At 40.2% G+C, this 25,042-nt stretch overlaps 1 protein-coding gene across 1 annotated transcript in view; it reads left to right on the forward strand.

The window, feature by feature from the left end:
* The window catches only part of HYDIN (HYDIN axonemal central pair apparatus protein), a 325,008-nt gene that overhangs the window by 117,379 nt on the left and 182,587 nt on the right, over positions 1–25,042 (forward strand). The window contains exons 20-28 of the mRNA XM_081963626.1: positions 8,693–8,951; positions 10,522–10,665; positions 13,667–13,810; positions 14,572–14,885; positions 16,865–16,978; positions 19,072–19,168; positions 21,424–21,540; positions 22,628–22,837; positions 23,769–23,906. Of these exons, the coding sequence (XP_081819752.1) occupies positions 8,693–8,951; positions 10,522–10,665; positions 13,667–13,810; positions 14,572–14,885; positions 16,865–16,978; positions 19,072–19,168; positions 21,424–21,540; positions 22,628–22,837; positions 23,769–23,906 (1,537 nt within the window). The remainder of the gene's footprint in view (positions 1–8,692; positions 8,952–10,521; positions 10,666–13,666; positions 13,811–14,571; positions 14,886–16,864; positions 16,979–19,071; positions 19,169–21,423; positions 21,541–22,627; positions 22,838–23,768; positions 23,907–25,042) is intronic.

Genomic DNA, 25,042 nt, shown 5'->3' on the forward strand with positions numbered 1-25,042 from the left:
ACTGGAAATGATTGAATATCTTACACAACTATTTTGTAATATACAACAAGGAGGTAAAATACCTCCCTCATGGAAAGCGGCTTTTATCTCATTGATACCTAAAGATAAAGAGGGCCCTAAGAAACCAGAGGATTACAGGCCGATATCTCTTCTGAACACAGATTATAAAATATTTGCTAAGGTACTAGCCAACAGATTGATGCCGGTTATTCAAGAGATTATTCATCATGATCAAGCAGGATTTATTGAAGGCAGACATATGAAGGAGAATGTAAGACAACTCATAGATTTAATTGACTATCTTGATAAGAATAAGCAGATCTCTGCAGTGCTGGTTTTCTTGGATGCAGAGAAGGCCTTCGATCGAGTGAATTGGAACTTTCTAACCAAGACTTTGGAAAAGATGGATATGGGACCACGATTGCGGCAGGCGATTGGAGCAATTTATCAGCAACAAAATGCACAACTTATTATTAATGGAAATTTGTCAACAACTTTCGAGATACAAAAAGGCACAAGACAAGGTTGCCCATTATCCCCATTGTTATTTATTTTAACTTTGGAAGTCTTGTTGAACGCAATTCGGGACTCAAAATCCTTAGATGGCATAGCTATCAGGCAAAAGGAATACAGAACTAGAGCATTCGCCGATGATCTGGTTGTTACCCTTTCACATCCTTTGAAATCAATAATCCAGATGAAAAATATCATAATAGAATTTGGCATGGTGTCTGGGTTTAGACTAAATCAAAACAAAACGAAAATGATGGTTAAAAACATGACAGAGACTCAAAGAAAGAGACTTGTAAGTTTAGCAGGTTTTGAAATAGTTTCTAAAGTTAAATATTTAGGAATACAAATTTCAGAATCAAACACAAAACTTTTCTCAAATAACTATGAAGTGTTGTGGCAAAAGATACAGAAAGATCTTGAAGCGTGGAAAAAGTTACAATTGTCTTTGCTTGGAAGGATCTCAGCAATTAAAATGAACATTCTACCTAGATTTATCTTTCTATTCCAGATGATTCCGGTGCTTAAGTCAGATAAAACCTTGTTAAATTGGCAAACAACATTAAATAAATTTGTTTGGAAGGAGAAAAAACCGAGAGTAAAGATGAAGATTATGCAAGATACACGTGAAAGAGGCGGCCTCAGACTCCCAAACCTTCGATTGTATTATGAAGCTGCGGTATTAACGCATGTAGCAGACTGGTTCGGGAAAACAAAAATGGAATTGCTCAATATAGAAGGCCATGATCTTGTTCTGGGATGGCATGCATATCTTTTTTATGAAGACAGAGTGGATAAAGTGTTCAACAACCATGTTCTCCGTAGTGCCTTGATGAGAATATGGAAGAAGCACCGGCCCAATTGGGATTATAAAATACCGCTTTGGTTGGATCTTGCAGACACCATGGGGATTATGAATATTAAGTCACTCGGGGGTTGTTTATATAAAGATGTGCTTATTGCTGATGGGGGCGAATGGAAGTTAAAAACTTTGGAACAGCTGTTGGAAGAAGGAATTACTTTAAATTGGTTACATTACATACAGCTTCAGAAGAGATGGGAAGAAGATCGCAGGGTCGGCTTTATGGATAAAGAAGTGGAACTGATTAAGCAGATAAAAGAGACTGGTCCAAAACAAGTTAAAAGAATATATAATGTACTGTTAGAAAGAGACTCAGAAAGTGAATTGGTTAAGGATTGTATGATTAAATGGGCTCAGAATTTTGGTGAAGTGGTTATGTTGGAAACGTGGGAAAAAATATGGGTTCAGAATGTTAAATTTACACAGTCACAGAATTTAAAGGAGAATTTCTATAAAATGTTTTACAGATGGTATTTAGATCCTAAAAAATTATCATGCATGTACCCAAATGTTCAACCAAAATGTTGGAGATGCGGGTGTCTAGATGCTACCTTTTTTCATGTATGGTGGACTTGTAACAAGGTTAAAGCTTTTTGGATAAAAATATGGTGGGTTATGCAGAATGTATTTAAGAAAAGAATACAATTCACTCCACAAATGTTTTTATTGGGTATAGTTAAGGATTTTACCAAAGGGGAAACAAAATTGGCCTTGTATATGGTTACAGCAGCTAGGTTGTTGATTGCGCAACATTGGAAAAAAGATTTTTTGCCGACAATTGATCAATGGATTCAGAAGGTGGCGGGGTTCGCTGAAATGGCAAAAATTTCAGCTTTCTTAAAAGCTCAGAAACAGGAGGATTACACACAGGAATGGGCAAAATGGATTGATTATATACAGAATAAATACCAGACTAGGAGTTATTATCTAGCCTTTAGGTAAGAATGTTTAGACCGATAGATGATCAGAGTAAATAGTATATGGGATGTTTGGAATTGTTAGAGTGGTATACAGCGGAAGTCAGGGGGGTGGGTTTGTGTGGGAGGTGGGGGAGGGTTAGGGTGGAGGGTGGGGCAATATATATGTATGAATAAATTAGAAGATGGGACTAATGAAACATTGTTAGGCTAGGAGAAATTTATATTAAGAGTTATAGATGTTAAATTAGCTTAGAAAATGATCAATGTGTTATTATTAATTTAAGAGAAATTTATATAGTGTTTGTTGGGAGGAGAGGGGTTATGAGTAATCTATTTTAAGATGGGGGGAGGGGAGGGGGTAAAGTGTTTGGTATAATATTTGAATGTGAATTTTTGCGGGGGGGTTGGGGGGGTATAGCATTTGTATGAGATTTATATTGTGTGGAGGGGGGGTGAAAAGGGGGAAAATTTGTTTGTACAAAACTCTTTTAATTAAAAAAAAAGAATGGAGTAAAACAGGGATGTGTTCTGGCTCCTCTTCTGTTTAATATATTTTTATTTGATCTGGCTGGTTACATCGGACATATTGAATCCCACGCCCCGAAGCTGACAACTACAAAGATCCCGCTTCTTCTTTACACTGATGATGCGGTTCTCCTTTCATTGTCAAGGCCAGGACTGAAAAGATTACTTTCTGCATTTGGGTCTTACTGTGCTGAAACCATTTGGCTATTAACTATGATAAATCAAAAGTACTAGTGTTTACTAGAGCCCAGAAATTGTATAACTGGGATATCAGTGGCAATGCTGTTAAGCAGGTTTTCCATTTTAAGTATCTAGGTATTCAATTTCAGAACACCGGTGCCTGGACTAGACATCGAACCCAGGTGCTGAACTCGGCCTCCTGTAGTCACCAGCAGATTTTAAGATTCTTTTATACCCAGGGTGGCCAGTTCATTCCTTCTGCCCTACATATTTACAAAGCCAAAACGTTGGCCCAAACTCTTTACGGCATTCCCATACGGATACGGGACTTCAAGGATTGCATTGAAAGAACCCAGGCTGCTTTCCTTAGAAAACTTCTAGGTCTTCCCCCTTGTGTTGGTTTTGCCCCGATATACCTGGAACTGGGCATTCGATCGGTGGAATGTATGGCCTGGATAAACACCTTTAAATGGTGGTTTCAGGTGCTCTTTCTGGCAGTTCCTGGCAGCTACCTCTCCCTGGTGTTCACGGACTCCCATATTTCTCGCTGGGAGAAAGAGCTGCTGAAGAAACTTCATCTGCTAGGTTTCACGGAGGATGCCTTGGGAAACTACGACCTCAAGGATGCCCAATTTAGGATAGTCCAACGGCTTGTGGACATTGATTTACAATATCTACGAGCCAGAGCCAATAAAACTTGCTCCCCCCTGACTCTCAACCAAGTTAACAACTATGGATTGAGGATGGCTTCCTATTTTTATACCCTAACTATTCCCAAGTATAGAAGAGCTTTTTCCCTGGCTCGCTTCAATGTCTTGCCCTCAGCACTTCTGGATGGTCGTTACAAGAGGCTCCCGATTAATAAGCGGCTGTGCCCTTGTGACAGAGCCGAGGTTGTGACAGCGGAGCATGTCCTTCTATTTTGCCCTATGTATAGCGCGGACAGATCTAGGTTACTGTCTCTTCCTGAAATTGTCCCTTCTGGTCCTGATGGCTGTGATTTGTTTGTGCATTGCCTTGGGGATGTCTCCTCGTACATCACCTCTCAGGTTTCCAGGTTTTTCTTGAGAGCTGTGACCATTAGAGGAGAGCGCTGTAACCTCCCTTAGTTGGGCTTTTGGTGACTGGCTGCTGTGTCTCTTTTGTACTGTTCATGTTTGGTCTGTGACTGTAAATAAAGTATTATTATTAACTATTGGCCCCTTTTTAACACATTTTCTTATTCACAACAAAGTCCTTCATCTCAGGAGAGTTAATCAGCCTTTCTCACTGAAACAGGGTGCTCTTTTTGCTCCAAGAGGGGGTGGGGGGAATCCCAACAGCTGTTCTCAGTTAGAATGCAAACAGAGTTTGGGATTCAACTTCACAATGGGAGCTCAAATAACACCATCTTTTTACTGGAGAGGAGCGAAAAAAAAAGCATCATTTTTTACTGTACTGCCTCGGGCATTGTAGGCTTTCTTGGGGCATGCAGTTAACTCCACGCTTAGGAATCTCTTTCAGATCAAGTTTATTATCAGGCATTCTTAATAGCAAAACTTACAGTTGAGTGTTAAGATACTACTATTCTGGTTCACAAAGGCATTCAAAACTGCCCAGCTATAAACTTTGCATGTGGGCAAGATGCCCCAGTGGCCAATCGTAAACAGAGACGTGATGACATGTCATGGAACTACATTTGCCATAAGGCAGTCTCTGCCTACATTTCTTCTTAAAGGAGACAATTCTTAATTCCTACACTAGCTATATACTGCTGGGGCAGCACAAGCGTGGTGACCAAAACTGGATGTAGTACTCTAGATGTGGACTTACTAGGGTTTTATAGAGTGTTATTAGTACTTCATTTGATCTTGATTATATCCCTCTGGTTAATGCAGTTTAGGATTGCGTTGCCTTTTTTGGCTGCCGCTGCACACTGCTGGCTCATATTTAGCTGGTTGTCCACTAAGACTCCAAGATCCCTCTCACAGTTACTGCTATTAAACAGTTAAACTGTTTTTTACAGTTAAGTTTCTGGTAGGTTGAGCTATAGCAGATTGGGCTATAGTTTCTTTTTGTGTGAAGACCTATGCAAAGAAGGAGTTAAGCAGCTCTGCTTTCTCTTTGTTGCCTGTTACTTCCTTGCTGTCTTCTTTCTTAAATGGACCGACTGTTTCCTTGATTGTTTATTTTAAAAATAAAAAAAATTTTTTTTTATCCCAAGCCAGATACAAGTATAGCTTTTTTTCTGAAAAGGCAAATAGGCTGCACATTCAGATAAGCTGAAGACGTGCAGAGAAAAGCCAGTGAAAAGGCTTGGGAAAGAGAGGTGGAATGTAACAGCCCATTTTGGGATGTTTGAAGTGGAATCCCATGGGAAAATGATCAAGACACGAATGTTTCATTGGCTAGGATGTGGATTTAAATTATGGAAGGCAGATTGGGATACCTGCCTTGAGGAACACAGCAGCCTAAACGGTGCTTTTCAGTTCTCTGCTTCTATGAAATAGAAAGGCAATTAATCCAAACTTTTAGTATTGAGGATGCGCTGTTGCTCACCCATCCCGTCCCTCCTGCACACAGCAACCCAAAAAAGAAAAGAAGAATCAGTAGCAGAAACAATCTTCTTACAATCTGTAATATGGTCAACTTCATTTCCCATGAAGGAATTTTCAAAGGATGATAGTGCAGCCACAGAATTTGCCATTAATGTGTTATTTTTTCCTTAATTACTCTGAAAAACATCCTTGATTACCAGAGGTAGCAGCTAGCAATTGCAACCTATCAGAAACCTTCCATTCTGCCAGCTTGCATTTTTTAAATAAAATTTTTAATTTCAGACAAACACAAAGACACAACACATACAACATAAAAGGCTCTTCAATTACAAAGCGCCTGAGGGTAGAACAAGAAGCACCTGAGGGTAGAACAAGAAGCAATGGGTGGAAACTAATCAAGGAGAGAAGCAACTTAGAACTGAGGAGAAATTTCCTGACAGTGAGAACAATTAATCAGTGGAACAGAAGTTGCCTCCAGAAGTTGTGAATGTCCCAACACTGGAAGTCTTTAAGAAGATGTTGGATAGCCATTTGTCTGAAACGGTATAGGGTTTCCTGCCTAGGCAGGGGGTTGGACTAGAAGACCTCCAAGGTCCCTTCCAACTCTACTATTGTATTGTATTGTATTGTATTGTATTGTATTGTATTGCATTGCATTGTACACACAGTGTGTCAATTGGTTACAAAGTCTTTCTGTGTCCTTTCCGTAGTCCTCACTTGAATTTTATCAAAATTCACATATTGACAATCAAGATATCTTTGTATACATTGTTATTATGCTCCTCCTATTCTAAGTCAGTCAATCATTTTAGCATTGATAACATTCTCTAATAGTTTCCAATTCCATGTTTTTTTCCCATTAGTATCATCAATCTAATATACATGTATACAAATTGTTATAATTATTAAACATCCATTAAGGCCAGCTATTATTACATCCTTTCAACATAAGGCATATTAAGTTTGAAGTAAATTTATATTATAACATTTTATTACATTATCCTGAAATCATCCAATGATATTACATCTTTATAATCTATTCTATATAGAATTGTTTATCTTTTATAAAAAGGCTTTTCAACATCATCTCCATGATCCTCACTTACAGTTTGTATAAGATTTCATATTATCAATCTAGTATATATAAATGCTTTGTTATCATTAGTAATCATTTATTTGATTATAGCTGTTATTACGTTGTACATTGCACTCAAAATTTAACTATATTTAACTAAATGTATTGTGACATCATTCTATTATTTTAGCATTGATAACATTCTCTAATAATTTTCAATTCCATGTTTTCCCCCATTATTAGTATCATCAATCTAATGTATACAAATTGATATAATTATTAAACATCCATTAAGCCTAGCTATTATTACATCCTTTCAACATAAAGCATATTAAATTTAAAGTAAATTTATATTATGACATATTATTACATCATCCTGAAATCATCCAATATTACATCTTTATATTCTATATAAAATTGTTTAACTTTTATAAAAAGGCTTTTAACATCATATTATCAATCTAGTATATATAAATGCTTTGTATTATTAATCATTTATTTGACTATAGCTATTATTACGTTGTACATAGCACTCAAAATTTAACTACATTTAACTAAAATTTATTATGATATTTCATTTCATCATCCTGTATCCTTCCAGAGATAGTGTAGTCCAATATTTCTTGCCATTTGTAAAGTCTGTATTCTAAATGTTTTCGTGTTAAGTCTTATGTGCACTTCTCTTAAGAACGTGTTGTTCATTGCATGTCTTATAAGAATTTGAAACCCTCTATCTGCTCTTTTTATCAGCTTCAGTTTTGTTATCATTAGTGCTTTTGCCGAGATTACTCTCATTATTTCTGTCAAATTTTCTCTCCTTTCTTCATCTATTTTCTGACATCCGAAATGAAGATCCGGTTCATCAATTTCTCCTTTCCGTATTTCACATTTGTCATTTCCCTCCACTCTCAGTTTACTGTCAGTGTCAACAATTTTCTTATCACTTTCATATGTTATTTTTTCAACTCTGTCCTCAAACTTCATCGCTGTCCCCGTACTTTCTATATTTTGATCTATAATTTGAAGTCTCTTTCCAATTCTCTCTGTAATTATTAAAACTTTTTGAATTTCTAAGAAAATTCTTTGCAAAGTTAGTGCCTTTTCTTCTTCACGTTGTGCCATTTTCCAGGTTATAAACACTGCAAAACATCTGAGACTTTTTAGGTCAAACAAATTCAGTGGAGTTTTTCAAATCAAAGCTTTCTCTTTCCTTCAAAGGAACACCTGTATCAACAAAACGTTTTCACTGAGCCTTTCAGTAAACAAAGCTTATAGCTTTATCAGATATTGCCAAGTCTCTAGCCACTAGATGGCAGTGTTACCTCTTTTCCATCTGTTTCTTCCTCTGTTTGAGAGAGGAAAAGAAAAAAAAGTGTAAAAATTACGTTGTCCCAGACTTATGAGAGAAGAAGCTTTTAATCCACGAATACAAAAAATGGAGAAAGTATAGAGGAAGAAGGGAAGAAAAGAGACCAGTCCAGTTTAAAAGTAAGAGGCATTTGTAAAGAGTCCATCCATAGAAAACAAACAAAGTTAAGGTAGAAAAGGTAACACCATCATCTTAAACCAGAGTTAATTCGCCGCGTTTTTCTGTCTTCAATTTTATTTTAAATTCCAATTCTTTTGGGTTTTCCCATCTCCAATAATAAAATATAATTCTATTTTCATATAATTAAAGAATAGATATTCCCTTCCCTCCTTGTCACAGGTCACATTGTCCAATTAGGTGGTCTGGCATCTCCTTGGTAACTCCTTCCAGTCTATGGCCAGCACCTGTTGAGATGACCTTAGTTCTCATGGGACAATCTGTTGTTATTGTCTGGTCTGACATTCCAAGCTTCTTCCCTGCCCCCCACCCCCTTACTGGGTGGCAAGCTGAGAAACGAAAAGGTGGCTGTGGCAGCCTGGATCTGTTTCGAAGTTGACATAGGCAAGGTTAGAATTATTTGTGGTGAGTGGTATTAGTGTAAACTAGATTTTCTTTCTCTTGTATCTTGTCTTTATTTGTTTGCTGTATTTTGCATCGGGTTGCTTCCTCTGAAGTGGAATTGTATAATAGGCCTGTCTTCTGTCACTTTGCTAGTTTGGATCCCTGCTGCTATCGTTTCAAGATCACCAACTGTGGGCGTCGCACCCATCAGCTTTATTGGATGACTGAAGGTTTTGCCCCATTTCGCCAGCACAACACACTCCCTGCCATCAGCAACAACACCAAGAGCCAGACCATCCCTCCAAAGACAGAATCTCAAGGTCCTGTGTTCAAGCTTCAGCCACTGAGAATGGAACTGGCCCCAGGAAAGAGTATGGACATGGTCCTGGAAGGATCTTCTGACGTTCCCAAGGTATTCTTCAGGATCCCATCCTTGTGGGCAGGTGCTCTCCAGAGTTTCTTCTAATCTCTGTGATTCAAAGCGTCCCTTTGATTGATGGCATGACACGTTGGGTTCTGGGAATGCTCAACAACTTCTGAAAAGGCCAGGGGGATGCAATTGCTAGAATTATTTGATCGGGACAATCAGGCCTTGCTTAGCTGTTGTATGTCTATGGAGATTCTCGTTCATCCAGGTCATAGTTGTCTCAAAGGTGCTTTTCAAAAGACTACTGGATTTCCTTACTTTTTTTGTTCAAAACATTTTGCTTCTCATTCAAGAAGCTTCTTCAATTTTGGATGAGAAGTAAAACATCTTCAAGGAAAAAACATAGAAAGCCCAGTTGTTTCTTGAGTCACCCAAAGGGACTTAGCTGCTGTAAGTGCGATATGGTCACCTTAAAAGAACCACCCAAGTAAAATTATAAATATTATTGGATAACATGCTCTGTTTTCTTGCCTGTCTGCGTTTCATTCACCTTTTCTGGTTTTTAAACTGTATCTGTGAGTTTTTAGTACCCAGAGTTTTCTTTTCCTCTTTATTCTGAGATGAATATGCTACTACAATTTGTATCTTTATATCTGCTACTGGGAAATGATGTAACTTGCTCTTACTCCTGGAGCCCTGAGAAAATCTCCTTCAGCTGATGACTGAAGGGGACCTTTTCAGTCTGGGACTCCTTTCAATAAGGTCTGTCTGTGGTCCAGGGTTAGTGTTGAGGGCCTTCCTGAGCAGGTGTTAGGAATGGATAGCAGAGGCTTCCTGTGGGGGGAGCCCTTCCCACTGAGATGGCAAAAAGCATCTTCATTCCAAAACATTTACAAGAAGGCTCACGTGCCAGGGAGAAATGGGCAACGGCAAGTAGGATGAAGCTGTTGTTTTTTCCGGGCAGTTTGGTTCCAAGTAGGATTGGCCAGCAAAAGCAGGCAGAGTTGGGAAGGGACTCTCTTGATTACTAGAACAGGGCTCTCCAAACTTGGCAACTTTAAGACTTATGGGATTTCAACTCCCAGGTATTCTGGGAGTTGAAGTCCACACATCTTAACATGCCTGGTTGCAAAACACTGCTCTAGAGTGGGGGTTTCTAACCTTGTCAATTTTAAAACTTGTGGACTTGAAGTCCCAGAATTCCTCAGCAGCATGGTTGGCTGAGAAATTCTGGGAGTTGAAATCTACAAGTTGACAAGATTGGAGAGCCCTACTTTAAAGATCATAGCTGGCTAGGGAATTCTGGAAATTGCAGAAGTCTTAAAGTTGCCAAAGTTGGAGACCTTTGACCTAGAGAACGAAGGTGCTCGCAGGAGGCTAGTGGGGGAATAGCTTCCTAATGGAGGAAGATTATCTCATTGTTTCAGCTCCAAGTCTGGTATAGTAAAAGAGAAGAAATGTAGTCAGTCCTCAGAGTAATCAGTGCTGGGCAGAGCACCTGGTGATCGGGAGGTTTGGGTGGCAAACTGATCGAAGCAGGCATTTCCAAGGGACCCACAGGGTTTCTGGCCAGCTGGCTCAGACATGTTCATTCTGCTGCTCTTTGCCTGAACAGCTGGTAAAGGAGAGATTGCTGTGCCATGCGATCATTGGGAAGCAGTCTGGAAAAGAACGCATCATGAAGGTTGATGTCACTTGTGAATTCATCGCGCCAGTTCTGCAGATTTCCTCCAGAGCAGTTACTTTCCGTGTGGAGAAGGTGAGTGCTTTGATACCATGACATCCTTCTGGCTTTTGACATCAGACTAGCCCAAAGGCTAGAATTCTGTGAGCCTGCTCCCTCTGGGACATTAGAATCCTAAGTCCTTTGAAAGATTGCCGGTGTTGTTGGGGAGAGTCAGTATAGGAGCTGATACATACATGACCAGGACTTGAAAAACGAGGGGGATTTTTTTCTGGATATTAAGATACCTATGCTGATAAAGTAGTGGTATCTTATATCATCCTCATCCTCGTGACCATGATCGTCATGGTGACAATCATCTTGATTGTCTAATCGTTGCAGGATGAAAGGCCTCTTCTGCCAACCTATACTGTCCTGTGCTTTCTTTTGCCAATTGGGCCCACCATTAGAGATGTAAAATTTCTGGAGATTTTGAAGCCATGAGAAAAAAATGCTTTTTCCTTGTTTTTTTCTGGAAAAAACAGAAAAATAGAAATTTTGGGAAAATTGGAAAAAAAATCAGTGTGGAGTAGTTTTACAAATTGTGTGGAATGCAGTGTATATATGTATTAGGCTTGTAATAAAACAGATAATCACCCCCTTTTCCTTCAAAGGCAACCCAGAAATCAAGAAACCATCAACATAAAAAATAATCAGATTTGCCCCTTAGCACCAATAGCAAATAAAGTTAGGTCCACCTCAATATTGAAGCTCCACAGAAAGTTTACCTTTTGAGTGGTGCTTTAAAAAAAAACCAGAAAACATAACACATACATGCTGTTTACTCGCTATCTCATTTTCTGAACTACTGATCTCATTTTCCAAGTGGTCTCTTCTTCCTCTTTGTCATTTTTCTTATGGACTTCTAAAAACTTTCATTTGCACGGATTGAAACAAGCTTTTCTACCCTTTCACAGGTCAGTTTGTTTCTTGATTTGGCATGAATATTACAAAACATAGACCAGATTCTTTCATATGCAGCAGAAAATGTAGAAATCTGCAGTAAGTGAGATGCAAGAGGTGTCAGAGGTTGTGTGATGCAGAGACCTTGCCACCATGTTGCAGGAAGGAGATGTTTTGCAGAATCTCATAATGCATTCCTGGCCCAAATCCCTGAAGATGTTCTATATTCTGCAACATTTGAAAGTACTTTTCCAACATCAAGTCCTAAGTGTGCAGCTCATTTCATAATCCAGTCTAATGCAGCAGCTGTATTCCTATCACTCACACCACTGCTTTGAATCTTAGATCCAGTAGATTTTCAGCAGCACAGTGCAACAAAATTCTTCCTGTTTCTTAATAAAATCTTTCACTGTACTTTTTTCACCAGTTGTAAGTTGAGATGCACTTAGGTTTTCAAAAACAGATGTTTTTATCATAGCCACGTGGTTAGGAATTTCTCACAAAAGTGCACTGATTGTTGAAAAAAGAAGAAAAAAGAAGCTTAGTCCATGAGATACCCATCCCATTGTAGTAATATGTGGATACTTGTCCATTATGATTTCCCATGCATCTTTCATATTACTTGCATCGTCAGTCAGCAAAACAAATACTTTGCCACACTCAATTTTCTCTGAAACTTCACATATTTTACTGCTGATATACTCTGCAATATGTTCTCTCCAGTTTCAATGCTCCTATAAAAGACTGGTTAAGATGTTGTTATCACAAAGTTGATGATTCCTTCTCCCCAAACATTTGTCCATGCATCTGTAAGTACTGCAAGACATAGTGCTTCACTAATTTGGTACACTTTGGTATCCCCCTTTCCCCTCACCAGTACCTCAAACCATGTGGTCCTGTCCATCATCAATAAAGCTTCTTTCCAAGCAACTTCCATGAACCCAGTGCCTTTCCCCCCCACTTGGAACTGAACCCAGAAGGACGTTTCTTCCAATAATTTGGCAGTACAGAAATGGGACTCCAAGCTAACCTAACCAATGGACCTGGCCCAAGTAATCTTCCCTTGCTGGCAGTACACCCACTGAGTCTGTGGGTGAATTTTCCTGGACCTTGGCCATTTGGAATAGGGTTTTAAAGGGGTTTCGAGTGTTGAGCTCAAAAGCTGCTTGGAAAGAAGGTGAGTACCTCTAAATTTTAATTTTATAGCCCAGAAAAGCATGGGAAATGTTTGTATGCACACATAGAGTTCAATATAGTTACTGCTCTGGGATAGATTCAGCCTATTTGTCCATGTTTTTATTGTCCTGTATCATCTGTCACATGGTAATAGTTTTAAAAAAGGGTGCCGAGGATGAGATGGATCTTTAAGAATGTTTTGAACTTTCTGAAGGCAGTGGGAGCTATAAAGCTCTTCCAAGGAGGGGAAAGGGCAACCAATATTAAGGCAGATTCGCTTAAAAATAATCCTTAATGTTGTCCACATTTCCAATATAAACTTGAGATACTTTTATGCATTCTAGATAGCTTTTCTGGAGTCATATACCAAAAGTACATCATTTTGTAAAAATTCTGTTTTGGGTTATAACATAATGTGAATTTTCATCCTTTTAACCTCATATTTTCCTACTGCTTCAACAGTGTGCTATGCCCAAAGTTCTTAACCCAGTTTATTATATATTATTTCATGTGCACATCCTCTATTTCAAATTTCAGCAAGCATTTATATATTTTGGTAATTACCTATTCATCATTTGTCCAGCCATTTTTCTCCCCCCCCTTCCTCCTCCTTCCCTGTTGAGGACACTATTCCCCCCCCCCTTTCTCTGTCCAGCCTCCATGCCCGACAGCACCAAACATGCGATGTGCTGCTGGACATATACCCTTGAGCAAAGGAAGAGTTGCATCATAATTAGTCTGGTGGTACCGAAGGCATCAATATTCTTCAGAAATATTTTTAAAATCTAGTAGTCCTTCATTAATTGCCATGGGCCACTGATCAGTTCATGCCCTAAGTAATAGGCTGAACTTCAATGGCTCTTTCTAACTCCATCATATTGTGATCCTTCCTTATTTTGTGCATAGCACTTGCCCGAGTGTTTGATTTTTGCTCACTCTTTCTGGTTTTTTTCTCCAGAACCCCAGTGACCTTTTGACCGCACAGTACAAGCCTCTGTCCTTGAAGAATGTTTCCTCTTTGCCACTCAGGGTTCTCCTTTCTTTGCATGAGCCCTTTGCCCTCTGTGATGCCAATCACAAAAAGATTCCAGCTCCTGAGCAGGTAAGAGAACGGTTCTCCATCTGAATTCAATCCACATCCTGTCTTGGATGCCAGAGAGACAGAAAGTGTTGATTATGGTACGAGTATAGAAAACTATACTTAAGGAATGGGCAGGAAACGGAATTTGTTCTGATTCAAAACCAAAACAAGCAAATTTTGGTTTGACAGAACATTTTTGTTGCTTAGGATTTGGGGCAGAATCAAACCTGCAGGGATCTCAGAGCCGCCCAGGCTGAGTTGGAAAGGATGGTGTGACTCACCCCTCTCCCTTCTATCCCTTAGTGTAACATATTATCATAATCTATATTTTCATATCGTTGTAATATATATTTTCAGATTTGTTAATTATTCTAATCTGTTCCTAATACTATACTCCAGTCGGAGGCCTTATGGAGTTGTGCAGCTTTACACGTTTGGTGAATCAAGGCATTCCAATAACTGTTCCCCCCTTGTCCTTACAGTGCTTTCTGTTACTCCCCCCCCCCATTAGCTGCTGCCCACATCCTAGGTTTCCTCCTGCTCTTCCCCCTATCTGACTTCTGCTAAGTGCTTCAGTCCATTCAGAGTCTACCGGAGTTGGGAGGCCAATTGAAATTTATTATAGATAGACACGTGACTGGAAAAAAGGGAGCTTCCATTTCATTATTTACCTAGAATGCCCTTAAGGCATTCTCAAGGCATTTAGCCATTTAAAAACATGCACAGAACCCATTGTGCCCAAATTAATCACTAATGTATATTTAACTTTGATTCCAATTTAGCCTTTAAAGATGGACATTGGAGGGATACATCATCTGTCAATCAGGTTTAACCCCGCCTATAGAGATGACCTTTGCAGTCGAGTATCGGAAGACGTTCTCGTTTTGCGTTACTTGGAGCATCCTCATGTGGACTATGTCGATCTCCGGGGAGAAGTGCATTTTCCAAACCTCCACTTCCAAACAATGGATCTCAATTTTGGCTGCATCTTGAATGACACAGAAGTTATCCGTGACATCAGTATGAGCAACTGCAGTCCCCTTCTTATCAAATATCGCTGGTCCTTCCTGACAGATGACCGTGAGTCCTTTATCAGGTACCAGCCTTCATATACTCTGGAATTTTGCCTGATTTCTAGTTATTCATAGCACATGATTCACTGTGTATTAAGGTCTTTAAGGAATTATTTCTCATTAAGAAAAGTATTCTAGGATAAGCTCTAAAAGACCTAGTTTTAGTTTTGAACATCCAGATCCTACAAGTAGCACGTTTCTTATGTCTGAGTTTGCAGCAGTTTTCATAGCATTTATTTTTCTTCTTTAGTACAGGTAATTCTCATTTAGCAACCACAGTGGGGCCCAGCAACTTGATCAAAGTGGGCATTAAGTGAAAAAAATGACATGACTTGATCTGTGTTGATGGTTTTATTTCAAATTTCTTTGCTTGAGAGTATCAGAAAGATATAACCCCCAACAGTCTGATTAGTCCAAATGGCAGGAAAACTTTCCAGAATGTGATTCACGAGGAAGCTGGATAAAAGGAACATAGCCCCTTTCTCCCATCCCCTGCCCTTTGAAGCACCCATCCTGGTGCTAGGATAATTAGCAAGAAGAAAATGGATATTTGTACTTACATTCATTGGAGATGAAGGGGTTACAAGAGAATATGAGGACACATAATAGAGATTCACAGAGAAAGGAATCAGCTAGAGCTGGCTCTTTACCTAGCATGCTTACCGGAGCTACTTAAGAAGCAAATAAAAGCAGCAAAACTTTTCAATTTCAGGCAGCAGCCACCAGCTGGCAGGTTCTCTGTGTGTGTGTGTGTGTGTGTGTGTGTCCCTCCCCCCTCTTTATAAACGTATAGGGAAGATAAAAACTAACAAAAACTAATATAGAGGAAAGAAAGAAAAGGGGGAAAGAAAGAAAGTAAGACAAAGGTGCAGGAAAAAATGATAAATAATTAGTTCATTTTCTTGCAGCAAAATGCAAATGTGATTACACAAATATCTGTTACTCTATGGCTACAAAAAGAAAAACTCAGAGTTTGGTATAGGGCAGGCAGCTATATAAATGTTTTAAAAGAAGAAATAAAAATAAATTATTCATCTTGAGTTGCCTTCAGCAAGATAGGCAGCATACAAATTCCCTGGGAAAGTAGAGGCAGGCCCAGCATGAATTCTTGTTGGAAAGATTAGAGGACGCACTTGGATTAACTCTGCTAAGGCTTTGTGTAATGCTGCCCCTCCCGACAATTTCAAGTAATTAAATTATCTAGTGCATCCTAAAGAAGTGAGTGGAAAATTAGTCGCCCCAAACAGCAAATGGTTGACAGATAAATTTAATAAGAATATAAATAAAATCTCTATCCTTTTATTAATCTTTTAAATAATTTCCTAAGAAATTGTGCTTAGCCCTGATTCAGAGCATACATTTGAAACCACAGTAAATGGCAATTTTGCCTTGATAATTGCAAACAGTCCATTGTTATCTTTCAATAATCTATGCTAGGAATATTGCATCCAGATTTGATTACCACAATATAAACAGCATGTTGAGACTCTGGAAAGAGTGCAGAGAAGAAGAACAAAAATGGTCAGGGGGCTGAAACATATGAAGAACAGTTGCAGGAATTGGGTATGTCCAGTTTAATGAAAAAATGAACTGGGGAGAGATGACAGCAGTGTTCCAATATTTGAGAGACTGTCACAGAGAAGAGGAAGTTGATTTATTCTCCAAAGCACCTGAAGGCAGAATATCAGATATCACTCATAAATCACTGTGATGCTTTGGATACCTTATACCCTACAAAATAATCTGAATTTTTCTGGGCTTTTAAAAGCAAGTTTTTTGTTTTTTGTATTGGTGACAATTTTGTTGCTTCTTGCTTTTTCCTCTCTGAGATTCCCAGCCATTGCAGCATCCATCCCCACCCACAAGTCTTCTCTCTAGAAAGATCCATGCACTCTGAACACCCCCCTGCCTTACTCCCTAACCCATCCTGTTCCCTCCGGTAGCATCATGTGGAGATCCAGATTGGCCCCTCTCCCTTCCTAAAGACTCCTGTGTTTCTCAGGTTCAGCTCTGAAAACATTCGGCCTCTTCATGCCCAGAAAAGGACAGAAGAGCAGGAGATCCTGAAGCCACCACAAAGCCCCCCGAGGTCCAAGATTCACAAGGATTCCATCAGGTTTGTAGGCGACAAATCCACCAACAGCCAAGAAGGTGGCCTTAATAAGGAATACCTTTGTGCCTCTCCAGCAGGCTCTCTGGAGAAAGGGTTGGGCAAAGTGGAAAGGCAAAGCGGGCGGTGTGGGCATGTGCCAAGAGGCTCAGAAAGCGCCAAGATCAGGATGATGGGCCACAATAGTGAGGGCCAGGGATAAGTCTGCTTTAAATGCTGCCTTTGGCCCTCAGGAGCCAACAATGTATTTTTTCATAAGCTAAATCACTAATTTCATATTTGGCCACAATAATATGGAGGCAAAACCTGTCTATGGCTGAGACTGAGTGTCCTCACAAGGGTTTTCCTCACCTCATCCCTTTCTGTGCAAAGAGATGCTTCTGCCAGTGTTGATAGAAATACCTGAGGAAGAAGCCTCTGGTCTCAGGCAGGTGCTGTTGCCAGGGAGCCTCTGAAGTGGCCAGAGAGCTTGCAACAGGTAGGCACTGCAGGGAGCAGGGAGGAAGCTCTTGATCCCAGGTGGGGAGTCTGGCATTCCGGTTGCAGGGTTGGCCTCAGCTCTTTTTCAAGTCGGAAGTGTAAGGCTATGTCACTACAGACATAGTTTTGCACAAATGGATACACTGAATGGAATACAGTGTGGCCTATCCTGCTACAATTATCTTTCTCTTTGTTTTAGTCTAAAGATAAACCTTAAAAACAAGCTGACATTATACATAGACATTTACTTATATTATAACTGGAAATGAATTGAAGCAGTATTTTTCACACATATGGATTCTAAATTTGTGCTGAAATTCTATTGAGAATCTTCTATGGGAAAGGACGTTTTTGGCAGGAAATATGCTCCAAGCACAGGTTCCCTTTTTAATTATGCCATGTGGTTCTTTTTAAATGAAGTTTCTTTTTAAAGAAGCAATGGATGGAAACTAATCAAGGAGCGAATCAACCTAGAACTAATAGTGGATCAGCTTCCTTCCAGAAGTTGTAGGGTTTTTAAGAAGAGACTGGACACCCTTTATCTGGAATGGTAGAGCGTCTCCTGTTTGAGCAGGGGGTGGACTGAAGACCTCCAAGGTTCCTTCCAACTCTTATTATTCTGTTAATACTCAAAGCAGTTGTAACATTTGGATGGCACTCTTTGGATCCTATCAATAGTGCTAAGGAAAATGGATTATTATTGTTTTCTTTAGGTTATTCTTTATTTTTAAGTTAGCTTTTTATAGCTATGATTCTTTGACAGTAAAGACCTTAGAGTTGTAGGACTGGGGAGGTGAAGGCATTGGGGTGCAGTCGCAAGCAAATGTTCTTAACATGTTCAGGGCCTGTGATCTCTAGGACACAATTTGGGCACAAGTGAGTATGTGGCCAAAGCAAATTCCATTCACCCCACACCTTTTTCTGCGCTGCTCACCACTTTAACACCAATGGCAAATACCAAGACACAATTAATGTGGTGATGAAAATTATTCATTTGGATCCAGTTGCTGCATTTGATTGTGTGAAATGGCATCTGTTGATCAAAAAAGCAGCCTCTGCGTCAGTGAGAAAACACTGGGATGAGGAGGTGTTTGTTTTCAGTTTATTGCATATTTAAAGAGTTTATTGTTTTTAGAAATAGTGGAGCAGATTTATAAATTCAGTAAATAATTAAACTGAATATTACCTATGAGCCTATGGGCTGAAAAATACTTCCTGTGAAAAATTTCTATCTGTAGAAGGTTCCCTGTGAGATGGAAAAATTGCATGCTTGACTAAAGATGAAAAAAAAAAAGGGGGGGGGTCACTGGTAAGGAACTGATTCTTTGATGTTATTTGTGCCCCACCCCTTAGAATTGGACACAAATGGGCAGGGGAAATCTTTACCTTTACCTTTATGCTGGCGTTTGAAATTTTCAATTGGAGCAAATATTCTAATGTATATTTATTATATACTGATATAATATACAATTATATACTAATATATTTATACAATTAGTTAATTTCAATAACTAATGCAAACATATAGATGTCATTCTTGGCATTACAGAAGCTTAATGCTTCTTCTATACTCCCAACTGTTTTGAGCAATATACTTTCTATTTCTCTCCTACCTCTAGAAAAGCAGCTGGAGAAGAAAATACCAACTATGCAAGTGGAGAAGAGATTTCTGTTAAAGAACATGTGAATGATGTACAGATTATGCCTGAGATACAGGTAATGGCCCAGGCCAATTTTCTGTGGGTCAAAGTCTGCTTCCTCTTCTATTCCTCTTCAGTAGGTACTGTATTTTTCGGAGTATAAGACGCTCCAAAGTATAAGACGCACCTAGATTTTGGGAAGGAAAACAAGGGAAAAATATCTGCCTCTACCTCCCAGCAATGTGCCTCCTTTCAACTGTTGCAGAAAATGACAGGCATTAGACTTCTCAGGATACAGGAGGAGTTTATTTGGCAGCCAGGTTCAGAAAAGTTAGCCCATGGCTAACGTTGTGAATTTCTGAACGACCTTCATTATCGGAGCACGCATTCTTATACATTCTCAAAGACAGCATAACACGGAAACACTTAACTCATTTCTTATTGGTTACCTTGAGGAAAAAGCCTTATAAGGAGATGGGGGTCTTACTTCTCCTTTTGTTACAGGTATGGACTACGTGTCATTAACGAACTTTTATTGAACCTTGTGGTTTTGGACTTTTGACATAGGGACATTTGCTGGAACATGTTGTGGTTGAAGGCTGATGACATTTCCCAGTCCCTTTAAGCAAGCTTCTAACTGTCCCTTTTACGCCACGTCTTCTTTCTTATATTTTAATCCATATTTTATTCTACTTTACAACAAACAGTACAGACAATATACACTGTTTGTAGTGTTACATTTCAGACTATACTTGTACAGATGCTGTTAAAATTGATGTGCTTTCTGGAAGTATGGTTATTCTCTACTATTTAAAAGAATAGCACTGAGCCTCTTCAGATCAAGCATTTATTTTAAAAAGCTTCTTTATTTTGTTAAGTTGTCTAGAATAGTAATTACGCAGTCTTTAAAAAATAAGTCTAATAATTTGAGCATTCTATAGGCATTTCTAGTTGTTTCTAGACTTACCTCCTTGCAGCAAACAGTCTGATTAACACAAGAAAAAAAATCTGTCTCCCAGCAATTTGCCACGTGGAGCAAACAGCAAGTTTCACTTTCAATTTCTCCCGATCATCAGCTGTTACAGGCTGCAGGGATTGCTATAGCTTATTGAAGCCTCCCCAAGCCCCCATTTGCTGCAAAGAAGTAAATTGCTGTGAGGCAGAGGCCAAAGGGTGGGGGCTGGTGGGTGGGTGGGTCTAGATTCAGTGTATAAGACGCACCCAAATTCTCACCCTCTTTTAGGGGGGGGGGAGGTGCATCTTATAGGTAGATGGCCACCGGAAGAGTCCCGTCGATGGAAACTACAGGACATGGCAAGGGCCAGCCAGCTTTCTAGAGGCCCACCAGAACTGGTTTCACTCAGTTCCTCTATCCTGCCATGTTCGCTTGTTTATTGGCATAGCTTAGCATTTGCCTGCGTCTCCGTCCTCTGATCTCTTGCCGTCCAGTGAAGGCATTGGAGGGGGGAGGCCCCAGTGCTTACAGGGGAGTGGGTCTGGGAGAGATCCATTAGTGGCTCAGTTTGGAAACTGACTCCTGGAAGTCCTACCTTGGGCCTTGGGAAGCCTGGTTCTCTTCATTTAGGGCTTGTCCTAATTGCACCTCCACTTGAGATTACTGTGAGGCCCTTTATGTGTATTTCACTTAAAGCTGCAGCTGCTGCAGAAGAAGATGTCAACGGTGGGTGGTTTGCTGCTCTGCTAAACCTTCTGCACTGGCTGCCCAGGAGCACCTAAGCCAAGTTTAGACTTTGGGTTTTTTTGAGGGGAAAGGTCATAAATAAAGGGATCAGAATTGATGACAAGTCATCTTCTTTTGATGCAGACTTAGGAAATTGTTCAGTTCATCAGAGATGAGATTGCCCTGCTGTTTGGGCTGTAATGTCCACAATTCTCATCATGATCGATGTGAACCTTGTCCTTTGAAGTGAGCCTTGTCCCTTTCCACTGGAATACTGACCAATGCATAAGCGTCTTAAAGAAAGCAAATGATTCTTTTGAGTGAAATTCGGTGGTGACAGGAACCAGCTATTCCTGGACAATTGGACAACAGCACATGGATGTTAGGTGACTTTTCAGTTTGAGCCCTTTATTTTCTTCTGGATGTAGTGGAATAATGCAGAAATTTAATTGTCTTTACATCCTGTCCCATGTTTGCATCATTCATGTCTTGTCAGTGATGAACTGTGGATAAATTGTGTTTAGAATAATTTTTGAAAGCCTCCAAGCTGAGAGGTTTTGTGAGCTAAACACATCCTGTATGCAAGGGAGTTTGTCTTTTCTGTGTTCATTTCTTTTTCTGATGAACATCATGCGTGCTCTGTTTTCTAGTTATTTTTGCAAACTTCTGAAGTAGACCAGGAGGCTCCAGAGAAGAACCAGGCAGGAACCCAAGAAGTCCTGTGGTGTGCAGAGCCAGAGGAACCACACTTGACAGGCGTGGAAGAAGTAAGCCCCCCTGTCACTCTGCAGCTGAAGATGGGGACCCAAGACAGAGGCGGGTCTTCCTAAAGGGGTTTTCTCAGGCAGGGTGCATTCTTCTCCTTGGGGGCTGGGTCAGGGAGCCTTCCGGACCTTTCCCAGCTGGCCAGAGGCTCTTGTTTCATCCTTGGGTTTCTGCTCACGATCTGAATAAGTCCAGAGGCAAGGTAGGGTTTATTGCCCTTGTATTGAAAAATGTAGAAGTTTATTAGGAGTTGTTGAGCTTTGCCCAGAAAGAATCAAAATATGGGAAAAATGCCCTTGAGTCAAACCCCCTGTTTTGTGTTGGAAACCAGAATGTTCTTACCCAGTGTTTATTTCTGATTTTCCTGTCAATATTTTTTATGGTCTTACTTCAGGGTTTTCATCTTCGGCCACTATAGGATACTTTTCCAAGCCCTACAGCCAAATACATTGCTGCAAGTTCTCGTAAGGGCTGAAGCGCTCCAGAAAACTATAGTCGGAGAAACAAAATCCACCTTATTTTTCTAGCCATTCTTTCCTTTGCAGTCTTCTCCCATTCCATGAGAAGAGCACCCTCAAGGTCAATGGGGATACCCTAGAGAAGCAAAGTTCATAGGCTTTGGGCCATCTTTTATGAGAAGTGTTGCTTGCACACATTTAGCATTACTTTTACAGTAGTATAATTAGTGGACTGGGAAAATTGCATTATCATAGAGTATTTGTAGCTTGAGGTTGAACTGTGGTCCTTGGTGCTCCCTGGGTTTGAAATCTCTGAAGGAAAACCATTAAGCTCAGAGAGCACCAAGAAGCCCACAAACGTCATTATTCTTGTCATGGCCCATTTATCTGCCTTTCTCCGTTTCTCTGTTAGTGCCATCTCTCAGAAGGAAAAAAAATGCTTGTGCTGCTACTTGGTTTTCTTTTCTTTTGTTCACTGCCCATTTGTTTAAACAGCAATAGGTTAGGAAACTCAAAACTCTGGAGGGAAGGGGAGGCTTAAATCCAGCATTGCCCACTTATGGGCAGCTGAGCTCGCAATCCTGGGGCACCGTGCAATGGAGCAGTGACTCTTCCTTCCTTGCTCAATCAGGTTTTTGACATCCTGCCACTATATGGAACATTGCAGCCAAACGAGACCCAGCAAATGTCATTTACTTTCTACGGTCATGCCAACATTGTCGCTTGTGTCAAAGCACTCTGTGAAATAGAGGGAGGCCCCACCTATGAAATTCTGCTGCGGGGTGAAGCCTCGCTTGTTCACTATGTGTTTGACCAAAAGGAAATTGATTATGGGCTCCAGGTAGGTCTAATGTGCTGTTTGTTTATTGATCAGTTCCGTGGAGAGAGTTTTTTCCATGGACCGGTGGGGGCGTGGTTTCGCTTGCTGCCTGCATCTTGCAGATGGGGCTTTGCTTGTTTGCAAGGCCTGGTTGCTGGCATGCTGCAGACCGGTACCGGTGCATGGGACTCCTGCTCTAGAAACCATCCTTCAGGCACAGACTTTACATAAAGACATCAAATGAAGTCCTGTTTTTTGCATGGGTCTCTCAGCATTTTATGAGGATTTCTGGCCTATAACATCATAGAAAAACATTCCAAGCTGAAATGATCTGGCATCAGTCCTCCTGCTCTTAGAAATGTTTCTGACTGATAGGAGGGAATTTCCAATTGTATCTGATTGTAGTGGGCTTGCTAGAGCATCTGCCAGGATGTTTCAGCTCTCCCTGCAGCTCATCCCAGCCAGAAGGAGATGGGGAGAAAAGGTCTCAGAAGGGACCCTCCCTAATTTTCAGTGAGGGACGGGAGGGGGACATCTGTGAATATGCAGAATGGCAGAACTTGCATATAAATATAAAAACATATAAATATGTCAGCAAACTAAATAAAATGATACTATGTTTTTCCAGAGGTGAAAATTGAAACAGTTTGAATAGTGGATGAGTTGATGCTAGTTAAAAGTTTGGCCACATTTTTTGGAATTATGCTGCTTGAACATCATTGCAGCATAATTATTTTCATTACTTTGGGTCCCCATCTCTATCCATGGGTTAACTCTAACTCTATGCAACTATATGCCCATTGAGTATTTCTAACATTGAAACATTGTGTATGTCTAGTGGAAGAAATCCCTCCTAGCTTGCCTGGTGAAGAGTGGTGAGGGAGTCAAGAAGGGGGCTTCAGCCCCAAAGCAGGTGCTGTTTCACATTAGAATTGCCCTCTTCTCTCCTAAGCCCTTTGACCACATCTGTATGGCTGAGATCATTCTGAAAAACAAAGGAAAAGTTGGATTTGAATACTCTATTCTTGATGCCATCCAGGCCTCAGCTGACAACCCACCCCCTGGTGTGCCACTGACTCTACCTGCCACCGTAAGTAATATTGAGGGAAGCTAACTTTGGTGGGGGAGGGGGGGGGTGTTCAGATTAATTTCTTGGTGACTTTGGAATACTGATCTATACAATAAATATAGAAAGCAAGCAGATTCTTGCAAATAAATCACCAGAATCCAGACACCCTTTTCAACCTCATCAGAGTTTCCTTGAACTCGCTTCCTTGACTCCTGGTTTCTAAGTGATGCTACCAGAGCGGTGAGAATGTCATGAGAGCTGCAGAAAGTAAGCAAGAGAACCATAATAGAGATATAGCAGATATGTTCTGAGGGCAATGTGGAATGAAACATATTTTAAATTGAAAAGAACACGTAACATTCAGCAGCTCAGACACTTTCTTGATTCATAGAAGTATACTAAAGGGGAAGACGCATAAGCAGACTTTGATGATATAGTTGATGTCAAATTGGATCAGAATAGAGCTGGAAGGTCTGCCTGTGGCTACACCCTAATGCCTACACCTCACCAGTTCTACAACTCTGAGGTCTTTACTGTCAAAGAATCATAGCTATAATAAGCTAACTGTCAACACTGAGCTAAACCTGCTCTTTCCTGGTTCATCATTGCCACACTGTATGGGAGGGGGAGGTTGGAATATATCACTAGACACAACACTGAACTTTCTCGTGAGAACCAAGGTCATATCCCAGGGGATGGAGGGAGATGGAGGAGAGTGCCTGCGAAGGCCCGCCAATATATCTAATTGGCCAGCTTGACCAGTGACGCTGGGAGGAAGGGGTGATTACTTATTATTATTTTAACTACGCTGAAACCATGGGAAATATTCAGAGTTGGTTGTCAATCAGGTGTGCCAATACAATTTACCCAATAAAGAAGTTATTCAAGGGAGTATCTGGTCTCAGAGTCCTGATTTGCTTGGGTTTGTTAGTCGGTAATTTGATACTAACTTCAAAATAAAGAATAACCTAAAGAAAACAATAATAAGTTTTCCCCAACACTATAGATAGAATCCAAAGAGTGCCATCCAAATGATGCAACAAAGTTGGAAGAGACTTTGATGGTTTTCTAGTCCAACCCCTGCTCAAACAGGAGATAAATGGTTGTCAAGTCTCTTCTTAAAAGACTCCAGTGATGAAGCACCTACAACTTCAGAA

The sequence above is a fragment of the Natrix helvetica genome (assembly GCF_964273705.1).
Source record: "Natrix helvetica genome assembly, chromosome: 10".
Lineage (NCBI taxonomy): Eukaryota > Metazoa > Chordata > Lepidosauria > Squamata > Natricidae > Natrix > Natrix helvetica.